A 24,694-nucleotide genomic window follows, 5' to 3' on the forward strand; every position below is an offset into this window, starting at 1 on the left:
AAGTCTAAAATAATAATGTAAAATATAAAAAGCCTCTATTAACTGCTAGTTGAACCTAAGTTAGTTAAGTTAAACTTAGATACAACAATAAACTTCCTTACTTACTGGAATGTCTTACTTCCTGGAGAACTTCCTTTAAACACTTCTGATATTCCAAGTAACACTTGCCGCACCTGACTAAATCGCTCCGGTGATGACCGACCCGACATAACTACCTGAGAAGGCAATGCAACCTAATGTTCAGGACTCACGGTTAAAATGTTATAGCCTCCAATACAAAATAAAAAATGCAATGAATGTAGTGAAATGCCTCTTTCTGGATGGGCAAGAGTGGCTCCCTGTAGCTAGCTGCACTGTGATATCTCTATACATAAAAAACAGTAACAGGAATCAACGAAACTGATAGGGAAGAATTCTTGAGACCCAGAACTTCAAGAACAAGAGGTCATAGATTTAAACTAACTAAAGAAAGCTGCTAATGAAATATAAGAAAATTAACTTTCGCAAACAGAGTACTGGACAGTTGGAACAAGTTAAGTGAGAAGGTGGTGGAGGCCAAAACTGTCAGTAGTTTCAAAGCATTGGATGACAGTGATGGGAAGATGGGACACTACGAGCATAGCTCTCATCCTTTAACTACACTTAGGTAATTATTACATGCATACAAATGAAAATAAAATTATTTGCAATTATTTCATTTTACTAATGATGTTCAAAATATAAGTAATACCCTCTTGTAAAATATACAAGATAAAAAATATATAAAGTTCAAAATCTCCAAATATTCAGCTGACATATTGATGCCATTCATGCATGTCACACACTTTCTGAAAGGTATACATGTATGAAGACAATTTACCTCATGGGCAGGAACTAAAGCAAGGTTGCATGTTCTAAATTCACTGATGGCTGCAGTGCCACCAGAAGGACACAGCAGTTTATACCTATCAGACTGCAGCCCTATTGTCCAGTCTGCTGAAGAGGAACCATCTGTAAAGACACGGGACAAATAATTGAGATAAATTATCAAAAAATTAGCAATACCTGTAATATAAGATAAAAACCCACACACATGTATTTGTGAATTTTATGTAAAGATTTACACCAAGTCTTTTGCATTCTCCCAAGTGCTTTGTCAAGGTGTGAATGTAGGGTTCTCAGGAAAGTGTAAAAGACTGTGTAAATCTTTCATAAAATTCACAAATACATAAGTGTGGGTTTTTATTCTATGTTATTACGTCTATGAGAAGGTATTACCATTACTTAATACCTGTAATAGTGTGATGAGACATTGACAGCAATGAGTTGGTAACAAAAATCCAAATACTATTTTAATTAGGGAAGCTTTATTAGGAAGAAGAAATTCAAAAGTTACATAATTATGGGTAATGACTTCAGTACTGTACTCAGTCAACAAGATGACTATTCAACAATTTCTTGAACTGTATGAACTCGTATATGCTAGTACACTGATTGCTCTCCAATTCCTGAATGACAAGCTAATTTTATAAAAACAGCCATCAGAAGTGACCAGCCTCAGTCCCTATTATCTCACCAAACGGATTTAGATAAGCCACCAGCCTCGGTCCTCACTGTCCCACCATATGGACTTAGCCACAGCAACCAACCATAACTGCACTTTGCATCCTCACCTTAAAGCTCGCCCTGTCACAATACTGTCGTACCATACAATACCCACTACTGTAACCATTGTAACAAATGTATATACAGTACTTAGAACCATATTATGTGTTAATTGTTCCTTCTGTCAGGGGTATCTAAAAAACAACAACGTTGATGTAATGAAACACCATTTTCTAGGTGAGCCCTGAAGGCTTCCCGGAGCTTACCAGGCTGATATATATTAGATCATGGCATCATTTGATTGGAGTTGTTTTGCCTACCGGGGACCACGACCCAGAACATGGCCCCCTCAAAGAGGCTAGGGAAGCAATGGCCTATGGAAACCCCCATGTGTTTGGAAGCATTCCATGTTTGCCATCGACCGGTGTGGGCACCCAGAAAGGTAGGAGTAACAAAACAAACCCCACATGGTAAAAATTGCTACCTAAAAGCCGAAGAGGGAGGCAGAACTCCCAAACTAAAACAAGCCAACAGGCAAACATTACTAACACCGTCGCGTTGATCGTCTGCGCAGCCCCCCCCCCCATCCTTTCCTGCACCGGTCACTCCAGCTAGCAGTTCAGAGGCTGAGCATCAAGAAACATGAAACACTGCCGACCATAGGGAGGGAGGGTGCCGGGGAGCCTCTGGGGCTCACCCAGAAAATGGCATTTCATTACATTCAACGCTAGTTTTCTGTGGGGAGCCACTACGGCTCCCCGAAGCTACCTAACCAAAGATAAGGAAAAAGAGGGACTTACCTGGGAAGCGGCCACCACTTACAGCTCAACTTCAAATCGAGATAACTGGCAGCAGCCAATAACCTACAGCGACAAGCCCTACTAGGGCCTGGAACGGTGATCAGGTAAGGAGGCAGCCAGTACCATGTTTGACCTCCCAAAATCCCCGTGCCCGAATGTCAGCCCAAGACAGGTTACCAAATACAGCAGCCAAAGTAGCAAACTTACGAACGTCATGGGCACGAGGACAGACTGCAGGCTGGCGGAACTGAATAACCCTGTGGACAACCTGGGAGACCCAAGCCCTGGAACAAGGAACAAGGAAGAGTGGGTCAACCCATAGCGCACAGAGGCCGTGGAGTGCAAGGAACAGCAAAGAGCCGCAACCGGACATAACACATGATGCACCCCAGCCTGACCAACAAAGCATCAACAACCCAAGGGCCCCTACGGAAAGCCGCCAACTCTGTTCTTCACCAGAAAAGAAGGACATGTCTGCAACCGAACAAATCCACTACCGGGACAAAGAGCAGAAACCTCTGCACTGGAGGAGAGCATGAAGCTCCCCAACCTGACCCCCCCCCAGAGGCTAATGCCAACAGGAAAAAAGATCTCAGGAAAAACAGACTGAAAAACACAGTAGCGTGCAAAAAAACCAACACCCAAACGTTCCCAGAGGAACAAAATGGGCAAAAGAAAGGAAACAGACACGGCCACTGGAGGAGAAGAAACTCCAGAGGGAGGCAAAAAAATGACCCCAAAATGCGAGCGCTTACTCCCAGGCAAAAACAAAAGAGACGAGCCAAAACAAACAGGCAAGGGAGCCGAAACACGCCTGCAAATGGGGGGAAAAAAAAGCCAAAACATATGCGAGGAGGGACAAAAAACCTCACCCAGAAAGCACAAAACCCAAGCAGGGGCAAACAGCTCCAGAACTGCAAGTGGGCTTTCCCGACAGCCCTGGGAACCCCTCTGCAGAGGCCCCGGGGCAGAGCCATCCACCACACCCTCCACTCCCACAGAAAATGCAGAGTCCAGGGAAAAGCCTGAGAACAAGGGAGGATCTGCTAGCAAGACCAGAAGCCCCGGCAGGAGGAGCAGGCTTAAATGGTTCTGTTGCTGACCCGGAAGGAGCACATCCTTTGTTAGGCCAAAGCTAGAATATGCAGCAGTTGTATGGTGTCCATATCTTAAGATGCTTATCACCAAACTGGAAAAGGTGCAAAGACATGCGACTAAGTGGCTCCCAGAACTGAAGGACAAGAGCCATGAGGAGAGGTTAGAGGTGTTAAATACGCCAAACTAGAAGATAGAAGAAAAAGAAGCAATATGATCACTACAGTATTTACAAAATAGTAACAGGACTCGATAAAATTTATAGGGAAGAATTCCCGAGACCTGGAACTTCAAGAACAAGAGGACACCGACTCAACCTAAGGAAACAAAGGTGCCGCAAAAGCATTAGAAAATTTTCTTTTGCAAACAGAGTGGTAGGCGGTTGGAACAGATGGTTGGAGGTGGTGGTGGTGGTCAAAACCATCAGTACAGTAGTTTCAAAGCATTATCCCCCTCGCTGTCCAGCCCGTTGATGCCGTGAGGGGGCTTGGTGAGTGGCTGCCAGAGTGTGATGCTCCATGATACAGTCCTCTATCCTTTTGTGGCCTTATGCTCCACAAACTAGTATTAGTGCCCCTCAGGTTAATAAGTATATAATTTAGCCTTCTAGGTTCTTTACCACTAATGCAATAATAATAATAATAATAATAATAATAATAATAATTAATAATTATTAATATACAATACATTACTTTAATATTACCATAAATATGGTCCTTGAATTCTCGTGTGATGCTGCTTTAACCTTGTTTCCAAGCCAGTGCTATCCAATAAATACCTGCACTATTTTCTGTGTTATCACATTTTCACTCATTAGTGCATTTATAAATTTCATGCCATAAATGATAACTTACCAGTATTGTCTGGGACAGTGGAGTGCTTGACAAAGGCCACATCACCTCCACCCTGCACCAGACATCTGAATGCACCAGAGTAGGAGTAAAAGGGTTCATCACTGGTCCTGGCACATTGATTCTCCCCTGCCCCAATACAAAGGCTACACAGGCGGTCCACATAGTTGTTCTGTTTGTTATATGAAGGATGTTTAGCACCAGGAGCACAGGAGCCACCACTGAAGAACTCTGCAGCAGCACTAACATAGTTACAATACAGTGGATCAATCAATCCTAAGTGCAGAAGAGTAGCTAATGGTAGCTTCCATCCTGTAAAAAACAGAGGAAACAACTAATAAAAACGTTCCTTTTTGTATCACAGTATTTTCTCTATAACCATTTTAAATCTTCCCATTCCTCCACAACCTCTTATTTATTTCAGTCTTTTATAGCATTTTATTGCATAATTCATATACTGTACTGTATCTCTCCAAGTCAACACAAACCTGCCGTTTTGCCAATCCCTGTGTGGCATGATTTGCGACCCTGCAGCTGACTAAATGCTGTGATGTTGGAATCTGCTCTCACAACTGCAACAGCATAATATGAGGAAGTTGGTGATACAGCACCCGTATCATACACTTCACTTAGCACTCGCTCAAAACCAAAATCTCTGAAAGAATAAAGAAGGAATTAACTTCTGTAAAGATGGAGGACAAATATAAAAATTTATGGTATGCGAGATGATGAGAAGGAAGAGAGAAAACAAAATAAATGGCTTTGGTCTTTTATTTTCAAGGACAAGAAACCTGTTAGGCTTATTGAGGTCCCTCTTAGGCCAACTACTGACCTTTCTAAGGATGCAACCCCCAACAGTTGCCAGGCCGCAACCCCCCAACAGTTGCCAGGCTGCAACCCCCCCCAACAGTTGCCAGGCCGCAACCCCCCCCCCCCAACAGTTGCCAGGCCGCAACCCCCCCCCCCCCAACAGTTGCCAGGCTGCAACCCCCCAACAGTTGCCAGGCCGCAACCCCCCAACAGTTGCCAGGCTGCAACCCCCCCCCCAACAGTTGCCAGGCCGCAACCCCCCCCCCCAACAGTTGCCAGGCCGCAACCCCCCCCCCCCAACAGTTGCCAGGCCGCAACCCCCCCAACAGTTGCCAGGCTGCAACCCCCCAACAGTTGAAATGAATTAATCCGTTCCTGACTCCCCAAAAAATTAACTTCAAAGTAAGTTTTATACCTAATTCACCCAAATCTTCACTACAAAAGTATGTACAAGTTATTATTTACCTTCACTGATGACTCCTGTTGGCATATGGAAGATGGTGAGGAGGGGGGAGGAGGAGAGGTGTTACTGTTTGGAAGAGGAGTCTCCTTTCCATTATAACATCAGGCAGTGATGATTTCTCTGGGTTACACTCTCTCCTACGTTTTGCCTGCATACCACTAGGACCTGGTTGTGGTTCACTGCTAGTTTGTCTCACTAAAAATTTGTCTAGCGACACTTGTTTTTCCCTTCGTTTTAATATTTGTCTGTAGTAATGTATCACAGTGTCATTGAAAAGGTTAAGGCAATGGCCTACTGCAACTTGATTTGGGCAAGTCGTTTCAGCAAAAGCTTACAATTCTTCCCATGCTGCACACATTTTCTTAATTTTTGAGGATGGGATATTCTGTACTGCCTCTATGGTCATCCTCACATGTGTTTTCATATGTTGAACCTTACCACTGATTTTCTTTGGACCCATAACATGATATACTGTATAATAATCAGTTTTATGTCCAAAAAACAAAAAATCGGCAAAAAAATTTAATTTTTTATAAGCATGATCGTCACTAAGCACTAACCGGGAACCACGCACTCGGTCGACCCGAACAAGTATCAACAAATATCGTTAGTCGACGACACTATCGTAAGTCGAGTCGCATTTTCCAATCAAATTTATATTGTACCTCGAATTTATCATAAGTCGGGGCAATCGTAAGTCGAGGTGCCACTGTAATAGAAAATGTATCACAGTGTATCACAGTGTCATTGAAAAGGTTAAGGCAATGGCCTACTGCAACTTGATTTGGGCAAGTCGTTTCAGCAAAAGCTTACAATTCTTCCCATGCTGCTGCATGGGAAGAATTATATATATCTCAAAAAAAAAAAAAAAAAAAAAAAAAAAAGTTTCACTCGTCTTATCATACTGGTGAAATATGATAAGTATCTCAACTACTACTTTTGTAACTAGGTTAAACCTAAGTTTTTTTCATATTCACGTTTTTTGTTGATTGCTTTGAGTATGCCACTTGTGAGCCTGGGGTTGTTTAATGTTTAGGCAGTGTCCTCTCCTCACTTGCTTGGTGAGGAGAGGACAGTGAGTGTCATAGAGGCTTAGAGTTTTGGAAAGGAAGATGTTGGCTAATGAATTTATATCCTTTGCATTACTGAATTCAGAGTCCCAGTTAATGTTGTGAAGTGCATTTGTGAGATTGCCTATTACTACTTCACTGTGTAGTCTGAAGGTAAGTTTCTTTGTGTCTGGTAGTGCTATGTCCATGTTTGCTATGAGGAAGGTAGGATAGTGGTCAGTTCTGTCAGTGATTATACCAGATGCAAGGGAAGCTGTTATGTTAGTCCATAAGTGATCCAATGTAGTAGAGGATGTTTGAGTGATTTGGGTGGGCTTGGTGATTGTGGCGATTAGCATACAGTTCATGCTGTTTAGGAAATAATCAACTTGAGGATTATTTTGTTGACACAGGTCAATACTGAAGTCACCTCCTAGAATATGATTTTTGTTGAGCTTCTTATTTATGATAAGATTCCTTAGGTTATCTGAGAATGTAGTTATAATAGTATTGGGAAATCTATAGATAGCTCCAATAGTCAAGGGGGATTTAAGGGATTTAATCAAGAATTGGTCAAAGGTATTTAAATGAGAATTGAGCAAAGGTATATTCACAGTAATCATCTCTGGTATCACTAATGACACTACTGTAAATGAAGGTATTTTGGTAATAGATAGCTGTGCCACCTATTTTATTCGGCCTACGGTTGTGAATGCTGTCTAACTGGCTAAGTTGTAAAGTTGGGTATGGTCTTGACTTAGCCATGTTTCTGTAAAAATAATGAATGATAGTTTAGTACCTAGTGCTGTGAGTAGTGCATTTATATCATCAAAATTTTTATTAAGTGATCTGACATTTTGGTTGAAAACTGATAGACAAGTGTTATTTTGGAGTTTGTTTTTTGCAAGGTTTGCTGTGTAATATCTGCAGTAGTAATGATCAATATGTTGGTTATTATAGATTTGTGTCAGCAGATTTAGTTCAGGGTCAAAATAAGTGAGTAGAGTCAATACAAACAAGCCACTGCTTGGAAATACTTAATACATATTAAGTAATGCCCAAATATGTTGTAGAATTAACAACATACACTTGTAGTCAATAAAAGTAAAATACTAATTCAAGATTACTTACTGTGTTACCTGGTGGACATCTCCACCATCTAGTGATATAACATCAGCATTACCGAAGTATATGTCAGGGTAACAATGGTGCTCTGTGGGGTCCAGGAAGCAGTCCACTCCCACACCTGCATCAACACCATATGCTCTTGCTGCCATCTTCAGGTCCTCACACTTTTCACGCTCGGCTTCATTATGCACGCAGAAACGAACTGGATTCTTTGGTTGTGTCAGATTAAGCTTGTACCCAGCTGGGGGGGAGAAGCACAAAACACAATGAGCAGGCATGATAGCGGTAAAAGTATCAACTATATTATATTTCCAACTAGCTGTACCCGGCCACGTGTTGCTGTGGCTCAGCAAGTATGTATTGCCAAGCCACAGCAACCCTCCCCTGTGCCCCCCTGTCCTCCCCCTCCCGCTCGTCCTCCCAACCATTCCCCACTCCGCCATCCCCTCGTCCTCCCCACCATTCCCCCCTCCCCCATCCCCCTCATCCCCCACTCCTCCGTCCCCCCCACAAATCCCACCAATCAATACATAAAAGCGTGCTGAATACTTTATCATTGTCTTCTTATTTACCTGAGGGCCTCTAACACTAGTGGCCTCGACAAGGACAGGAAACCGGTGGCTTGTCGAAGGTCCCCCTATTTGCCATGAAAGATATTTATGTAATGAAGATGCAAAATCTGTCTTTCACATGACTAAATACGACTCAAAAAGAAGTGATTTAAACAGTGATCTGAGAGCTTTGTCTCAGGTAAAATGCATCTCTTTTTTCTTAAAATACCTCTTTACTTCTGCAAGCTTTTATTTACACATTGTATATATATATATCAGTACTGTAGATTATTTGGCCCCTTTTAAACATTTAGAAGCCACAAAAAAGTTACATTTGGATCATTGTATATGTTTTAGATCTTTATATACTGTGCATGGATGAGATTATTTTTTGTGACATTGTCTAGTGACCATAATTTTACATTTTGTACATTCTATATGTTAACTTGCATCTCAAAGAATTAATTACAGTATTACTCTAAAGTGTACCCAAAATGCTTTGTATGATTACTGGTTTGATAAAAATATAAATGCCTACTTTTGTAAAAATTTGAATCAAACCATTTGTAGTATTTTTATATATAACTATTACGGTATTTAAATTTCAGTGTTAGTACAGTAGTAGAGTATACAATTCTTTTGAATTCATAAAGTAGACAAAATTGTTAGAGAGATGAAAAATGATTTTTCTAACTGAATTTTGAACCAAGACATAAGTCTTGGTATTCACGGCTTTGGCAGGTAGGCAGTTCCATAAACCTATGGGCGAAAAGAACATTCCCGTCTTCTGGCTTACATTATGGCTTGTTGAGCTTGAAGCTGTTGCCCCTTGTATGTGTTATATTTAAAGATTTTAAAGTAGTAGTTTGGATTAACATCCGGACCACTTCTTTAAAATGTCAAATGTAATGCTAACAAGGGGCAATGCTTCAAGCTCAACAAGTCACAATGTATATCTGAAAACAGATGCTTTTTAATGCATAGGGTCATATACTCAAAGATTGCCTAACCACCAAAGCCATAAATGCCAAGTCATTACTTCATTTTAAAATCCAGAGAGAAAAATTCATCAGGAACAATGATTGGATCTTTGACCAGCCATCGACTTCCTATATCTGATGAGGCCACTAGGAAGATGGTGGCCCTCAGGTAATTTGAGTAAAAAGTGTGTTCTTACCCATCTTGATGGCTCTAGATGGTGATATTTTTTCCCTCACAGTTTTGAACTGAGTGCCTTGAGGTAGACCCAAAACCTCTATCACAGTTTTAGCCTGTGTGCTCAGCGCCTTCACCCAAATGTTTCTGCGGCTTCTGTAATTGTTGTCCATCGGGAATAATGTTAAAATACTTAAAATAAATATCGGTTTTCAAATGGTTCCTAGAAAATTATTTTAAGTAGCTAAAGTATCCAAAACATATATATTATTATACAGTATAACAAAAGCTATAATTTCATGGGAAAATTTTATATTGGTAGTTGCTAATAGTCATTTCTGGAAAATATAAAATTATAAATCGCACAAATTTAAAAAAAATTGTCACTGAAAAATATATACCTGTAATTGTAATAATTTTATACACTGAGGAGGAAGAATTCTTCAGAAAGTCAAAGACTATTTCATAAGAAATTTGTTATAGAGCATATTTCTGGAAATAATTAGAGTTCAAACTTGCTAGTTCAGGTGAAGTCAGTTCTACTATGCCCAGTTGTTTTTAATGTTCCTGATATCAATGCTCTTTACCATTTACTCTTAATGCCTATATTATTAAGAATAATATCTTATTCTTAATAATAATAATAATAATAATATTACACAGTAATTACACTAATGACCACATCAATGAGAAAATATTGTATTATTATAATATTTAATATTATAATAATAATAATAAATAACATTATTATTATTTCAATAATACCCAGTAATATTATTTCCTGATATTAACCATCTTTATTTTCCATTAACACTATTCGTCTCTCCTTTATAATACTGCCTTTTTCATTATCCCTTCTTAAAACATTTTTTTTTACATTTTCTTCACTATTATGATTTCTCTATCTTTAATGAAATCTTTATCACAACCATGCCTTTCTTCCCCACCCTTTCAAAGGATTCCACACTTTCCTCCAAGTACTTACATACACTGGATGTCTTCACAGGAAGGAGACAGGAGAACTGGTAATGGCCTCTTACCCCGGTCACAAGGTTCTCCATCACCAGACGCTCTGTCTCCAAGTGGCAAGATTGTCTTTGTATGCCAAGTGGCATTGCCCGTGTAACAGAAATGTGACAGTTTTTCCACTTCAGGATTCTGAAAAGGAAAACTGTTGATTACTATATATGATAAATATTTTAATTATACTCGACTTGCCTCCTGGGAGTAACAACTCGAGCTTTAACAATGTTTGATGGTACAGTACACAATGCAAAACAAATTTTTAAAATTGTTTTGTCTTAATTTATATTTTAATAGTAAATATTTTAGTATGTTGGTGAATGTAATGTGTTCATACAACATTATAATTTTCATCCTCAAATTTCAAGGTTCATTTAACATTAAAGACTTTAAACTGTATTAATTGTTACTATACTTGTGTATTACTTTATTAGTACAAAGTAAAATGCTGTACAGCTGATCCCAATAGGTTTGCCTCCATAAATAAATTTCCACAGATAACAAATGAGAATAATGAGAAATGCACTGATGACTTATTACCTGGAGCCTAGCCTTACGAAAGTCCACATCAGAGACAAAAGCAGCATCGGCGGCATGGTCAAGAAGACATTGGATGGCTCCTGATCCAGCATAAGGATCCTTAGCATCACAATTCTTACGAACACAGGCTTCACACAGGTGAGGTTTATCTTGTTCTGACAGGGTTTAGTAGGGAAAGTTAGGATATATTTAATTATTTGTATAGTATAGTATAAGTCACCCTTTTCTTCAAGAATGGCAGTAGTAGTTCAGCAGAAAACTACAGATAATCAGCCTAACCTCAATCTTGTAACAAACATGGTTTGAATAAACAAACAAAATTAGGGTCTTGGTAGTACAGTCTGGTTAGTTTTTGATGCACAATCGAGAATTCCAGGTTCGTATTCCAGCTGGGACAGAAATGGTTGGTCACATTTTCTTTCACCTAATGCACATGTTCACCTAGCAGAAAGTAGGTACTCAGGGGTTAGTCAGCATGTTGTGGGGTTGCATCCTGGGAGGGATCAGTAATTCGACCTTGGGAGGGGAGGGGGGCTCGATAAAAGCATAACGTGTATGAATACACACTGGCTTCCTATCCCCCGATACCATGAATTATTATTATTATTATTATTATATAACCTCACCTAACAAGTAACTTGGAAAACATAAAATGATTATAAACATTATCATCATCACTTCAATAAATATACCTCTACCAAGACCCAACAGGCAAATTTAAAAAAGATAAGTCTACTCACTGAGCTGCCTATCTGTAATGGGGTCCTGTGACCAGGATCCAGGAATGCAAGCTTTACTCCAGGATGTGCTCAATGCATCCACCTGGCTCTGAAAGATAATAATAATAATAATGATAATAATAATAATAATAATAATAATAATAATAATAATAATAATAATAATAATAATAATAATAATAATTATTATAAATTATTCAGTAAGTTGTCAATGTGAACACCAAGGAATTTTTAATCTACTCTGCTCTCAATTTAGGTACTGTACTATTAATTCACAGTTTACTGTATTTTGATTCGTGAATTTTGTTCCAAACAATATACATAATAGATTTTTTTTTAAATGTAAAGGCGAGTCTGTTAGTAGTCACTAATAAATGGACTACTGTATTTTCAGTTCAGCATTCACTATGTCAGTTAGAATAAGTGGGTTAATATTTGAGAAAATGAATGTTGTGTCATCAGAAAATAGAACTGGCTTCAGGTGTTGATGGCATTTAGTTGATCGTTGATCACTGATCAACCAAATAATTTTCTCCTGTAAATGAGAAACAGGAGAGGACCAAGTATGCTACCCTGTGGAACTCCAATGTGAATTGGCTGGGTGGAAAAAGTAGCATTGTTCGCAGATACAAATTGATGCATGGCACTGTGGTAAGATTGAAAGTACTGTATTGAAGGATGCGACGCCTGACTCCATAGTGGTGCAATTTGAAAAGTTTGTTAGTGTGGGTTATGATGTCAAAAGCCTTATGCCTTCAATAAATAGATCTTTGGGGTACACATTTTTGTCAAGAACTGCATGAACTGTAAACTATGTTTAGCGAGGTAGGAGTAAAGCTGTTTGTTCATTGGGTTTTCAAATATTTTGAACAAGGTAGGTAATAATAATAATAATAGTAATAATAAATAATAATAATAATAATAATAATAATGCATTTATAAAAATACAGATTATCAGATTACAGTGGTTACTTAGTAAGTACAGTACTGTACGTGTATATTTTATAGAGCTGTTAATTAAGCACAGTGTTTTGGGTAACAAATGCCTAAGATATTAGGATAAGAGTATAATAATCTTTCTAGGATAACCAGTAGCACTCAACAATATGTATTCTAAAAATAGGCAATAGGGAGTAATGAATGAATACTGTAAGAGCTTGGTAACTCAGATTCTGGTAACCTGAAACTTTGAATGAAAAACCGAAACAAATTTGAATTTTGTCCATTTTTGGATGATTCCGGTAAAAAAAAAAAGTCTGCTTTACTAACCTTATCTGTTACGAATTCATCGGAGGTACTGGTGACAGGGCGGTACAAAGCGCGGGGGTAGTATCGCTGGAGGTTGACTCCTGGGTGACAAACACTCTTGATATTCAGATTTGTGGAATTATGCACTAGGAGGTAAACGCTTCTTACTTCTTTGCCCGTCACTGAAGTAAAAGATGGAGGTAGATGAAAACATTCATCTTCCCATGTTTTTATTAAGTAACACTTATCGTCATGTTTTTACTAAGTGTTATTACCCAAGTGTAGTTACAGGATGAGAGCTATACTAGTCATGTTCCATCTTCCCAGCACTCTTTGTGCTGGGAAGTGCTAAGAATGTGCTAAGTGCTAAGAAGAATGTGCTAAGTGGGGGTGCCACAGGGGTTCATTTTGGGGCCAACACTTTTTGTCATATACAATACCTCAATGACATAGATGAGAATACTACAAACCACATCAAATTTGCAGATGACACTAAGATCTATGGTAAAGTGGGAAGTGAAAGTGATATTGAGACCTTACAAAGAGATTTACATGAACTCCACAAATGGTCAGATGACTGGCAAATGCTTTTTAATGTCGATAAATGCAAGACCTTGCATGTGGGGCATAACAATCCACATCACAACTACCAAATTGACAGCACTACTTTACAACAGATAGATGAAGAAAGGACCTTGTAGTCAGAATTCATCATTCACTAAAAGTTGCACAATAAGTTGACCAGACCACACACTAGAAAGTGAAGTGACGACGATGTTTCGGTCCGTCCTGGACCATTCTCAAGTCAATTGTGTCACAATTGACATTTTCATATTCTCAAGTCACAATCGACTTGAGAATGGTCCAGGACAGACAAAAATGTCGTTGTCCCTTACCTTTCTAGTGTGTGGTCTGGTCAACATATTTTAGCCACGTTATTGTGACTCATCGTTTGCATTTGCACAATTAGTGGGATCGACAGTAAAATAAAAACGAACTAAACCCTGAGAATAATCAAGCGTACCTTTACCTTCAAGGAAAATAAAGTAGTCATTCAATTGTACAAGTCTCTGGTGCACCCCCCCACCTTGATTATTGCATCCAGGCATGGAGACCTCATCTTCAGAAGACACAGCTGCTCTGGAGAAGGTGCAACACCAAGCAACAAAATTCATCCCAGTGCTTAGTCATCTCTCGTATCAGGAATGGTTGAGGGCCACAGGGCTAACAACATGCAAACCAGGCATGGCAGGGCAGATTTGATTGAAACCTTTAAAATATTGAACAATTTGGAGGATGTCAATCCAGACAATTTCTTCAAAAAGTCAGATGTAACACGAATGAGGCGCAACAAGTTCAACCTCAACAAGCCACAATGTAGAACAGAAAACATGAGATGCTTTTTCACCCATAGGTTTGTAAACCCATGGAACTGCCTACTCGCCGAAGCCGTAAACGGAACAACTCTGCTGGGTTTTAAAATACAGCTGGTTTTAAAATACAACTATAATCTTCAAATTATAGTATTTAGATAGAAAAGGTGGTGGTGGATGATGATAGTGTTGGGTTGACTGAAGTGGAGATTAATGGTGATGAGGTAACCTCAGCAGACTGCCTTTTACTATGTACTCTAATGTATCTAATGCCATGGCAGACTTTAAAGCTTCTGAGCCATTCATAAGTGTAAATGGGGCAAATGGGGGGGGGGGACCTTTGACAAGCCACTGGCTTCCTGTCCTCGTTGAGGTTTCTAGTATTAGTGGCTCGCAGACAAATTCAGGTAAATAAAACGCTTTGAAACTACCGACGGTTTGTGTTTCCACCACCTCACTTAATTTGTTCCAATCGTCTACCACTATTTGAACTCAAGAGCTGCTGCTGTGATCGGTGGATTTATATAAAATACAAATACTTACTGTGAAATCATTATTTAAATAATCTGTAATTTTTACAAAGTAAAATATTATTATGGTATTAATATTAAATACAATACTTAACAAGTAGAGCATTTGCCAGGACATGAAATTCAGGCAAGCAGAAATTATGTATACAGCTAGTTCACTTTGGTTGCCTGAAATTTTTTTGAACTGAAAAGAAGGGAGTGGGAAATCTGGTCAACTTGTTAATTTGAAGCTTATGCTCAATGATAATCCAACAATGACTATTTTTGGGACTGAGAATGTCAGGTACAGTACTACTGTATATCCAGCTTGGTAGTTACCAATACTGTACTATGAATTATATACCAAAATTTACCTGAGAGCCATCATCTTTCTAGTGGCCTCAATGGGGATAGGAAGCCAGTGGCTTGGCCAAAGTCCGAGTGTTGAGCAATCCACCCATAATAACTGTCAGTTGGTGATTGGTGTTCACCAATATATAAATATGGTATAGGTTGTTCAATACTAGACATGTGGCTGGTAAAGAATTTTAGAGGTTAATAAGCGTTATCTCTCACAAGCGCACACTCACCAATCTGAAGTAATGTTTCAAATTTGTCACCAAATGAGTCTGCTGCCATATTGAGATCTTCAGCTTCAAAATAGCCAAAATCAGCCTGATGGTCCCTCATTTTTTTTAAGCAATCCACCCTAGAAAGATACTGGAAGTTAGGAGTGGGGGATACTGGGGTTTGACATAAGTTAATAAAGGTGAAATTAAGCATTCCTAGGAGTGATAATAAGGATTACAAGATTTTCCAACTTGGAATTTTATGGAGGAGGGGGGGGGGGTAACACACAGTTACTTTTGGATGCCTTTGAAGATTGAGGAGGAGTGACACTAAATAACTAAGGGGCTGCACTGCAGTTTTCTAAGGTTGACAATGGTTGTATTGTCAATCACTGTAACGCTGAAGGTTACTGCAGGTGAAATTGGGAGTTAATTGGGAATTAACTTGAACCAGCATCTTGATAAATGCCAGATGCGTGCCATGGCCCTGAGCCATGGCACGCATGGCACATGCTAAAGGCTATGCAACCCAAGACACTACTATATTCTTTAAAAAGTGGCAGCTTGCCCACAGGAGCTGCAGTTCTCACAGACACTCACTGCCAGGTACAAGACTCCAACCTCACACTGGAATAATAATTAACAAATTTGTCATGACAGTCTTCATAAATTATTTTCAATATAATTATTACTCAAATTTGAAAATTGTAATTATAACAGTATGAAAATAGAGGTTTCATGCTTTACGATAGTGTAGGATTTTTCAGCGCTTCATCTGGCAATATTGCGCTGCATTCAGTGCAGCCCAATCAAGTTTGCAGTGATGAAATTCCTCTATTCTATTTTTCCACGAGCCGCCATTGCCTATAAGGATACTGCAGGGCCCCACCTTTTGCCACAAACAGTTTTAATGAATAACTTGCATACAATCCAGAGTAGATTTGGAGTTCTCCACCATTTCTCTCTCTTCAAATACACAGGCAAATCACAAAAGCATGACATATCAATGATAAAAATAATTGGAATAGAGCAGGGATTGAATCAGCGTTTCTCTGAATGCCAAACTCAACCCATGCCCTCGAGCCACGACATGCTAAAAGCTATTCAACCCGGAATCCTTTGAGGATTATGCAGGCCCCACCTGTTGCTACTAAAACATGACAATTTATTTAATGCTTGTTGTGGAGGCTGAAAATGCTAATATATTTCTTTGAGAAATTATTAGATCAATATTTTTAGGGTTTCCAATTAATTTTATAAATACTGTACATTCGTTAGCATTTCACATTTTAAACCAATAAATGATTAAACAATAAAACAATATTATGGGGCCTGACGGCTGAGTGGACAATGCTCAGAGTTCATAGTCCAAAGGTTCCAGGATTGATTCCTGGCAGAGGCAGAAACAAATGGGCAGAGTTTCCTTCACCTTGATGCACCTGTTCACCTAGCAGTAAACAATTACCTGGGAGTTAGACAGCTGCTATGGGCTGCTTCCTGGGGATGTGTGTGTGAGAAAATTAGGATTAAGGACTTGCCTGAAACGCTATGCATACTAGTGGCTGCACAAGAATGTAAAACTTCAAGTCTCTGTACTCTCAAACCCAGTGTACCTTCTTGTATTTAAATAAATATATTCAATTGAACTGTATTCAACTCACAAACACAGGTGTTATCCCATGTACAAAACTTACCTGTCTCTCACGTTTATACAAGTTAGCACCCCTCCTGATAACCGACTCAAGAGCGAACAGTCCACATTTTGTGGTACACATAAGCGTCCTGCAGGAGGAAAAAAGTTATCCACCATTAAAAGTGCACATTGAACTTTGGTGAGATAATTTTTCAATTTCCTTGCCAAGTGAAGAGCACAAGAAATACTAATAATTCAGCACAGCACTCAGCATTGCATCATGTGGGCAGAGGTTCTAAAGCCCAGGAAGTACAATTAAAATTATCAAGTACAGTATTTAAAATGTAGCCTGGGTACTATTCAGGTTAATCATTTGAGATACATATACATATGTAATTACCTAAGTATCTAAGTACAGTATATGTATCTCAAAGCACATGCCTTATGGACCCTTATGGTATATACACAAATGATATACTAAAGACAATAAACATCTCAAACTGCAGTCACTCCAAAATATACTTATTTTAGTGTAGTTAAAAAATTCTTAAATTATTGATAATTAAATCAAATATTATATGCCAAAATGTACAGCACAAATAACTAATACAGTATTCATGAATGATGCAAGAAAAAGATTTTTCTAGGACAGGCAGATTAAATATATCTTACCTGGAAGATTAAGTGATGCAGCATGCCCGGAGGGGATAACCGCAATCACCACCGCTGTCCACAGCCACACCACATATCCCATGGCCATGCTTTCTACACTCTGAGGATGGACCATCCAGATAGGTTGCAACCGAGTCCAAAAATGCAAACTGCAAAGATCAGTGTGGTCAAGTTCCTAAAACCATTATGTGACAACATTCCTGTCACTGCCCACAAGATGGATAGCCTATTTTTGAGTTCTATATTAAACTAATTAAAATAGCTAAGTCCGATTACAAATGTCTAAATATTGAATTCATAATCATAATACAGTAAAAGTAGGATTCAGTAATTACTACAGCGACAATTATATAGTGACTATGCTAATGGTCTCGTTTTTCAGGACAGAGTTCAAACCTCAGATTCTTATATACTGTACATCAATGGCTTGCCAATGGTCTCTAAGGTCCTGAAATCTATATTATTTTCTGACAATCCTCTCCGGATGAGAGTGAGATGGGGACGAGTGAGAGATGGTTCCTGTCCTCCCCCAGGACCACCTCCCACTCGTCCCTCGTCCTCCCCCGAGACTGCCTCCCACTCGTCCCCCGTCCTCCCCCCCGAGACTGCCTCACACTCGTCCCCCGTCCTCCCCAAGGACCACCTCCCACTCGTCCCCCGTCCTCCCATGGGACTGCCTCCCACTCATCCCCCAGGATCATCTCTCACTTGTCCCCATCCTCCCCGAAATCGTCTCTCACTCGTCCCCCCCCCCCCGTGACTGTCTCTCACTCATCCCCCGTCCTCCCCCGAGATCGTCTCTCACTCCTCCCCCCCCCCCCGTGACTGTCTCTCACTCATCCCCCGTCCTCCCCCGGGACCGCCTCTCACTCGTCCCCCGGGACCGCCTCTCACTCGTCCCCCGGGACCGCCTCTCACTCGTCCCCCGGGACCGCCTCTCACTCGTCCCCTGGGACCGCCTCTCACTCGTCCCCCGGGACCGCCTCTCACTCGTCCCCCGGGACCGCCTCTCACTCGTCCCCCGGGACCGCCTCTCACTCGTCCCCCGGGACTGTCTCTCACTCGTCCCCCGGGACCGTCTCTCACTCGTCCCTCATCCTCCTTTGGAGTATCACATCATTCCCCGGAGACTTGTCACATTATCCTTTGAAGAATGAACATTATTATTTTTTTGGGGAGAATCACACCATCCCTTGAATGGTGTCAAATTATTCCCTGGATATAATGTCACATCCCCTAGACAGTGTAACATTTTCCACTGGATGGTATCTCATTTTCCCCATGGATAGTATGACATTATCCCATGGATAGTATCTCATTATCCCATGGATAGTATCTCATTATCCCATGGATAGTATCTCATTATCCCATGGATAGTATCTCATTATCCCATGGATAGTATGCCATTATCCCAAGGATAATCTCATTATCCCATGGATAGTATGACATTATCCCATGGATAGTATGACATTATCCCAAGGATAATATCTTATCCCATGGATAGTATCACATTATCCCATGGATAGTATCACATTATCCCAATGATAGTATCCCATTATCCCATGGATAGTATCGCATTATCCCAAGAATAGTATGACATGATCCAATGGATAGTATGACATTATCCCAAGGATAGTATCACATTATCCCATGGATAGTATCACATTATCCCAAGGATAGTATCACATTGTCACATGGATAATATCACATTATCCCATGGATAGTATCACATTATCCCATGGATAGTACCACATTATCCTAAGGATAATATCACTATCCCATGAATAGTATCACATTATCCCAAGGATAGTATGATATTATCCCAAGGATAGTATCACATTATCCCAAGGATAGTACATTATCCCATGGATACTATCACATTATCCCAAGGATGGAATGATATTATCCCAAGGATAGTATCACATTATCCCATGGATAGTATCACATTATCCCAAGGATAGAATGATATTATCCCAAGGATAGTATCACATTATCCCAAGGATAGTATCACATTATCCCAAGGATAGTATGACATTATCCCATGGATAGTATGACATTATCCCATGGATAGTATGACATTATCCCATGGATAGTATGACATTATCCCATGGATAGTATGACATTATCCCATGGATAGTATGACATTATCCCATGGATAGTATGACATTATCCCATGGATAGTATGACATTATCCCATGGATAGTATGACATTATCCCATGGATAGTATGACATTATCCCATGGATAGTATGACATTATCCCATGGATAGTATGACATTATCCCATGGATAGTATGACATTATCCCATGGATAGTATGACATTATCCCATGGATATTATGACATTATCCCATGGATAGTATGACATTATTCCATGGATAGTATGACATTATCCCATGGATAGTATGACATTATCCCATGGATATTATGACATTATCCCATGGATAGTATGACATTATCCCATGGATAGTATGACATTATCCCAAGGATAGTATCACATTATCCCATCGATAGTATGACATGATCCCATGGATAGTATGACATTATCCCATGGATAGTATGACATTATCCCAAGGATAGTATCACATCATCCCATGGACAATATTTGTAATTAATACTAACAAATAATTTAAATTCATTATAAAGCCCTAGTTATTACAGGCAAAAAGCGTCCTAATTACTAACTGACCTAGTTGCTAGGCTCTGGTTATTAACATGATGTTTAGACACTCACCTATATTACCTAAATGCAAGATTCAATGTATTAGCAGCTGGCCGAGACCTGGAGCGGGCGTCCGTCGCTGGCGGAGGCTGCCGACCGAATGAGTTGTGCGCAGTCGCCCTGACCCTGACGGCAGCTGGCACTCTCTGGCATCCTAGACACTCACAAAAACGATCGTACTTCCCACTTGACCAATAGACTTCAAATTCTTTTAAAGTACATTTCCTGGAAATCATGCCATTAAATTGGTAGCCAGTTATGATATATATATGGACGAGTATTTGTACATTTAGCCTCAAATTCCAGGGCAACGACTTGCCTTATATGGTTGAATATCGGGAAATCTAGACCTTGAGCGTAGGCGACCAACAATTATGTCAGATGTACGATGTTATTTGTAACGTTTGTTACTATGGGGTCTAAAACTGCATATTGGTTTGTAGGATAGCAATATAATTGTTATCTAGAAGGAGTGCGGCATTTATCCTTATTTAACGAGTCTTATGGAAGTATTAATCCTAATTCGTATTATTCTATAAATATAATAATTTGACTAGAGAACAATAGGCGTATTAATTAGTTTAGTTCATTTATTATGCACCCCATACCGATCTTGTGGGCGGTAGTGGAAAGGGTTACAGAGGCACATAATGGGCTCAGGGACTGAACCCCACAATTCATTTAGCTAAGCAAGTTACAATCTTGATGAGCTAGTTACAAAATTCAGTATAAGTCGTCACATCATCAATGGGTTCGAGATCGATCACATGTACAGTTTCTAAATTAAGCAACTGACATGTGGAGAGCTAGTGTCATAATTGATATGTTTGTCCTGCACACCGCCCCCCATCCAGTGGGCAGCGGTGGATAGGTCACAATCACTTAGTTATTACCTACAGTTAGCAAACTGGGAATATTTGGCCAAAAATTTTTGGTAGCACATCATTTTGAATGAAATATTTACTCATCGTTGGAACATTGGTTATAGAATTGTCTCTGAATTCACGTATCTTTTCAGAGTGCGAAAAGGCGCATTATATAAAGCTTTTTATATTTGCATACTCCTGGCAAACGTCCATGCGCTAGGCTCCTATAATGATAATGTCGTTATCATTACCATACATCAAGACATCTTAATACCAAGTAAACAAATAATGTTTCGTGTCGAACAAGTACAAACAGTTTTCGAAGCAGAAACGCAAACTGACCTCGGAAAAAACAAACGCTGACATCAGTCAACTGCTTTGGTCATCTGCCGGCCGCCTTGTTCAGCAGACAGCTGGTACACTGTGTCCCACATGTTCACCAGACAGCTGGTAGGCTGTGTCCCACATGTTCACCAGACAGCTGGTACACTGTGTCCCATATGTTTACTTCTCATGATCCGGGAGGATTGAGACAGGACCCACCTATAGTATATGGACCAACAGAATACAAGAGGGGCTGGTGATTAGTAAATATATAACAAGCTCACCATGGATGTAACTTGCACGGTTTAGTGACTTAAATTGTACATCCAACAATATTTGCTGGGAAGTTTTGTGCGTGTAACTAGCGGCTGACCTTCAAACCCTCGGACAGAGATAGTCATTTACATTACATTCTCATTTACATCAGTGACCTTCCAAATGCCACAAGTACTGGTGAACAATGGCTATAGTAACCACGAGATAAACACCACTATAAGACGACACTTAGGGCTAAGGGCTAAGGGTCCCTAATGACTAATTTTTAGTCATTAATGTTTTTCCTGCCCGAAACGCTCTGCGTAATAGTGGCTTTAGGCATTGTATGTACTAGCTCCATCTATAAATCGATCAAATTATGTAAAATCTATTGTATGTATGTACCTTACCTGAATAAACATTTTATTTTTTATTTTTTTTTATTTACTTGGATTGGTGGTACAATCCTGAATCAATAACAGAAACCCCAACACCTCCAATAAAATTGTATTTCAAATCCACTATGCACAGTAAGTATAAGAAAGAGGAAAGAATAATGCAAGGAATAACCCGTGAAGGAGTAAAATACACAACCCCCAGACCAAAACATAGACATCATCATATACTATAAAATACAAAAGATCCCTGACCTCATAGAAAACAACCCAAAGTCAACTGAGAACCCTTTACAACTGTCAAATGTGGTATATATGTACACCTGCCCCCCACGAAGGATGTAGCCTTCAATCTAATATCACAGGTGTGATTTCGACCAAGCTCACAAGGCGTTTGACCTGTCATCTTCAATCAGGTGCTCCTAAAATTCACATAAGCGATGCCCATGACATCACTAACAAGAGAAATGCTGAGTAAAAACACTGGCATAATGGACAAAACCCAAGATGTAAAAATTTCCCAAACCCAAGATTTCAACTTTTTTTATATAAAGAATATATTTGGATTACTGTATCCAAGCATGGAGACCTCATCTTCAGAAGGATATAGCTGCTCTGGAGAAAGTGCAACACCGGGCAACAAAAATCATTCCAGAGCTAAGTTCACTCACTTATCAGGAACGGTTGAGGGCCACAGTGCTAACAACACTACAAACCAGGCATGACAGGGCGGATCTTATTTAAACTTTAAAAATACTGAACTATTTGGAGGATGTTCATCCGGAAAATTTCTTCAAAAAATCAGATGTAACATTCCTCGGAGGCTAAGGGTCCCTTTCTTCCAGCCAGAGGTGGTATACTCCGTTCCATATTAAAACAAAGTGTGTATATTCTAACATTATTTTTCATGCCCGAAACGCTTTGCGTAATAGTGGCTTTAGGCATTGTATGTACTAGCTCTATCTATAAATCGATCAATCTTTGTAAAATCTCTTGTATGTATGTACCTTACCTAAATAAACATTTATTTATTTATTTTATTTATTATTATTTTATGATGACAAAACATTAACTACAGCAGCCGAAGCACAAGCGTCATAAAACTGTATATATCTGAAGCAGACAGACAGAGAAGGCAGCGGCTGCACGTGTCACCAGAGTAAGGGGAAACCCGCCATCTTCCCTGGCGGGATTCCCACCAGCGTTCCGTCCCCTCGGCCGTGTTGTGACAGGACCCTCTGTGTTTGCCTAACAACGCTCATCTTATAGTGACGGGGAAGTCAGGGCTTGATCTCTATATGCCCCGCCCACTATAGTCTTGTTGTTTAGTTCATTTGACTTTTTAAAAATATACAAATGCTGTACCTACTTTGATTCTTTGTCTAGGATCTCCTCTGGAAACACAAACCGAAACTGTCTATTTTCCGCTTGTTATGACTTGTAATAAAGTTGTTACATCTTGGCTTAATGTGTTTTATGACGTATTAGAACGTTGTTACAACTTGCTATATTGGTTGTTATAACTGGTTAGGTGTTAAAACTTGTTCGAACGTTGTATTAACGTACGTCGTAGTTTCGGTGTGTGTTCGGCGGGGATCTTGAGGTTAGGGTGATGCCAGCTTGATAAACTGTGCAGATACTGCTAATATATTTATATGTTAACACATTAGCCTTAGTACTCACCTAGTTGTGCTTGCGAGGGTTGAGCTCTGGCTCTTTGGTCCCGCCTATCAACTATCAATCAACAGGTGTACAGATTCCCGAGCTTATTGAGCTCTATTAAATCTACGTTTGAAACTGTGTATGGAGACAGCCTCCACCACATCACTGCCTAACGCATTCCATCTGTTAATTACTCTGACACTGAAAAAAGTTCTTTCTAACGTCTCTTTGTATATAACGTCTGTGGCTCATTTGGGTACTCAGTCTCCACCTGTGTCTCCTTGTTCGCGTATCACCTGTGTTAAACAGTTTATCTTTATCTACTCCGTTAATTCCTCTGATAATTTTGTAGGTAGTGATCATGTTTCCCCTTACTCTTCAGTCTTCCAGTGTCGTGAGGAGCATTTCCGCAGCCTTTCCTCGTAACTCATACCACTTAGTTCTGGGACTAGTCTAGTGGCATACCTCTGAACTTTTTCCAGCTTCGTCTTGTGCTTGACAGGGTACGGGCTCCATGCTGGCGCCGCATACTCCAGGATTGGATTTACATATGCGGTATACAAGGTTCTGAATGATTCCTTACGCAGGTTCCTGAAGGCTGTTCTGATGTTAGCCAGCCTTGCATACGCCGCCGATGTTATTGTACATTACAGTATGTTTATTACGTGATTGTAAACGTCCCA

General features: G+C 39.8%; 1 protein-coding gene across 5 annotated transcripts in view; it reads right to left on the reverse strand.

The window, feature by feature from the left end:
- Window positions 1–20,679, reverse strand: part of LOC123744998 (uncharacterized) — a 60,140-nt gene extending 39,461 nt beyond the window's left edge. For 3 of the 5 annotated variants that reach the window (XM_045725241.2, XM_045725244.2, XM_045725239.2), the window contains exons 1-14: window positions 20,522–20,678; window positions 17,791–17,939; window positions 17,180–17,267; window positions 15,507–15,625; window positions 13,056–13,216; window positions 11,790–11,877; window positions 11,050–11,204; window positions 10,472–10,644; window positions 9,509–9,642; window positions 7,784–8,021; window positions 4,819–4,985; window positions 4,334–4,642; window positions 860–990; window positions 106–215 (exon numbers count right to left, since the gene is read on the reverse strand). In XM_045725241.2, coding sequence (XP_045581197.2) covers window positions 106–215; window positions 860–990; window positions 4,334–4,642; window positions 4,819–4,985; window positions 7,784–8,021; window positions 9,509–9,642; window positions 10,472–10,644; window positions 11,050–11,204; window positions 11,790–11,877; window positions 13,056–13,216; window positions 15,507–15,625; window positions 17,180–17,267; window positions 17,791–17,905 — 1,988 coding nt within the window. In that variant the 5' untranslated portion in view covers window positions 17,906–17,939; window positions 20,522–20,678. Of the gene's footprint in view, window positions 1–105; window positions 216–859; window positions 991–4,333; window positions 4,643–4,818; window positions 4,986–7,783; window positions 8,022–9,508; window positions 9,643–10,471; window positions 10,645–11,049; window positions 11,205–11,789; window positions 11,878–13,055; window positions 13,217–15,506; window positions 15,626–17,179; window positions 17,268–17,790; window positions 17,940–20,521 lie in introns of all 5 variants that reach the window. The other 2 variants (XM_045725242.2, XM_045725240.2) reach the window with 2 other exon arrangements.
- Window positions 20,680–24,694: the final 4,015 nt, after the last annotated feature.

Source organism: Procambarus clarkii, chromosome 57 (genome assembly GCF_040958095.1).
Source record: "Procambarus clarkii isolate CNS0578487 chromosome 57, FALCON_Pclarkii_2.0, whole genome shotgun sequence".
Classification (NCBI taxonomy): domain Eukaryota; kingdom Metazoa; phylum Arthropoda; class Malacostraca; order Decapoda; family Cambaridae; genus Procambarus; species Procambarus clarkii.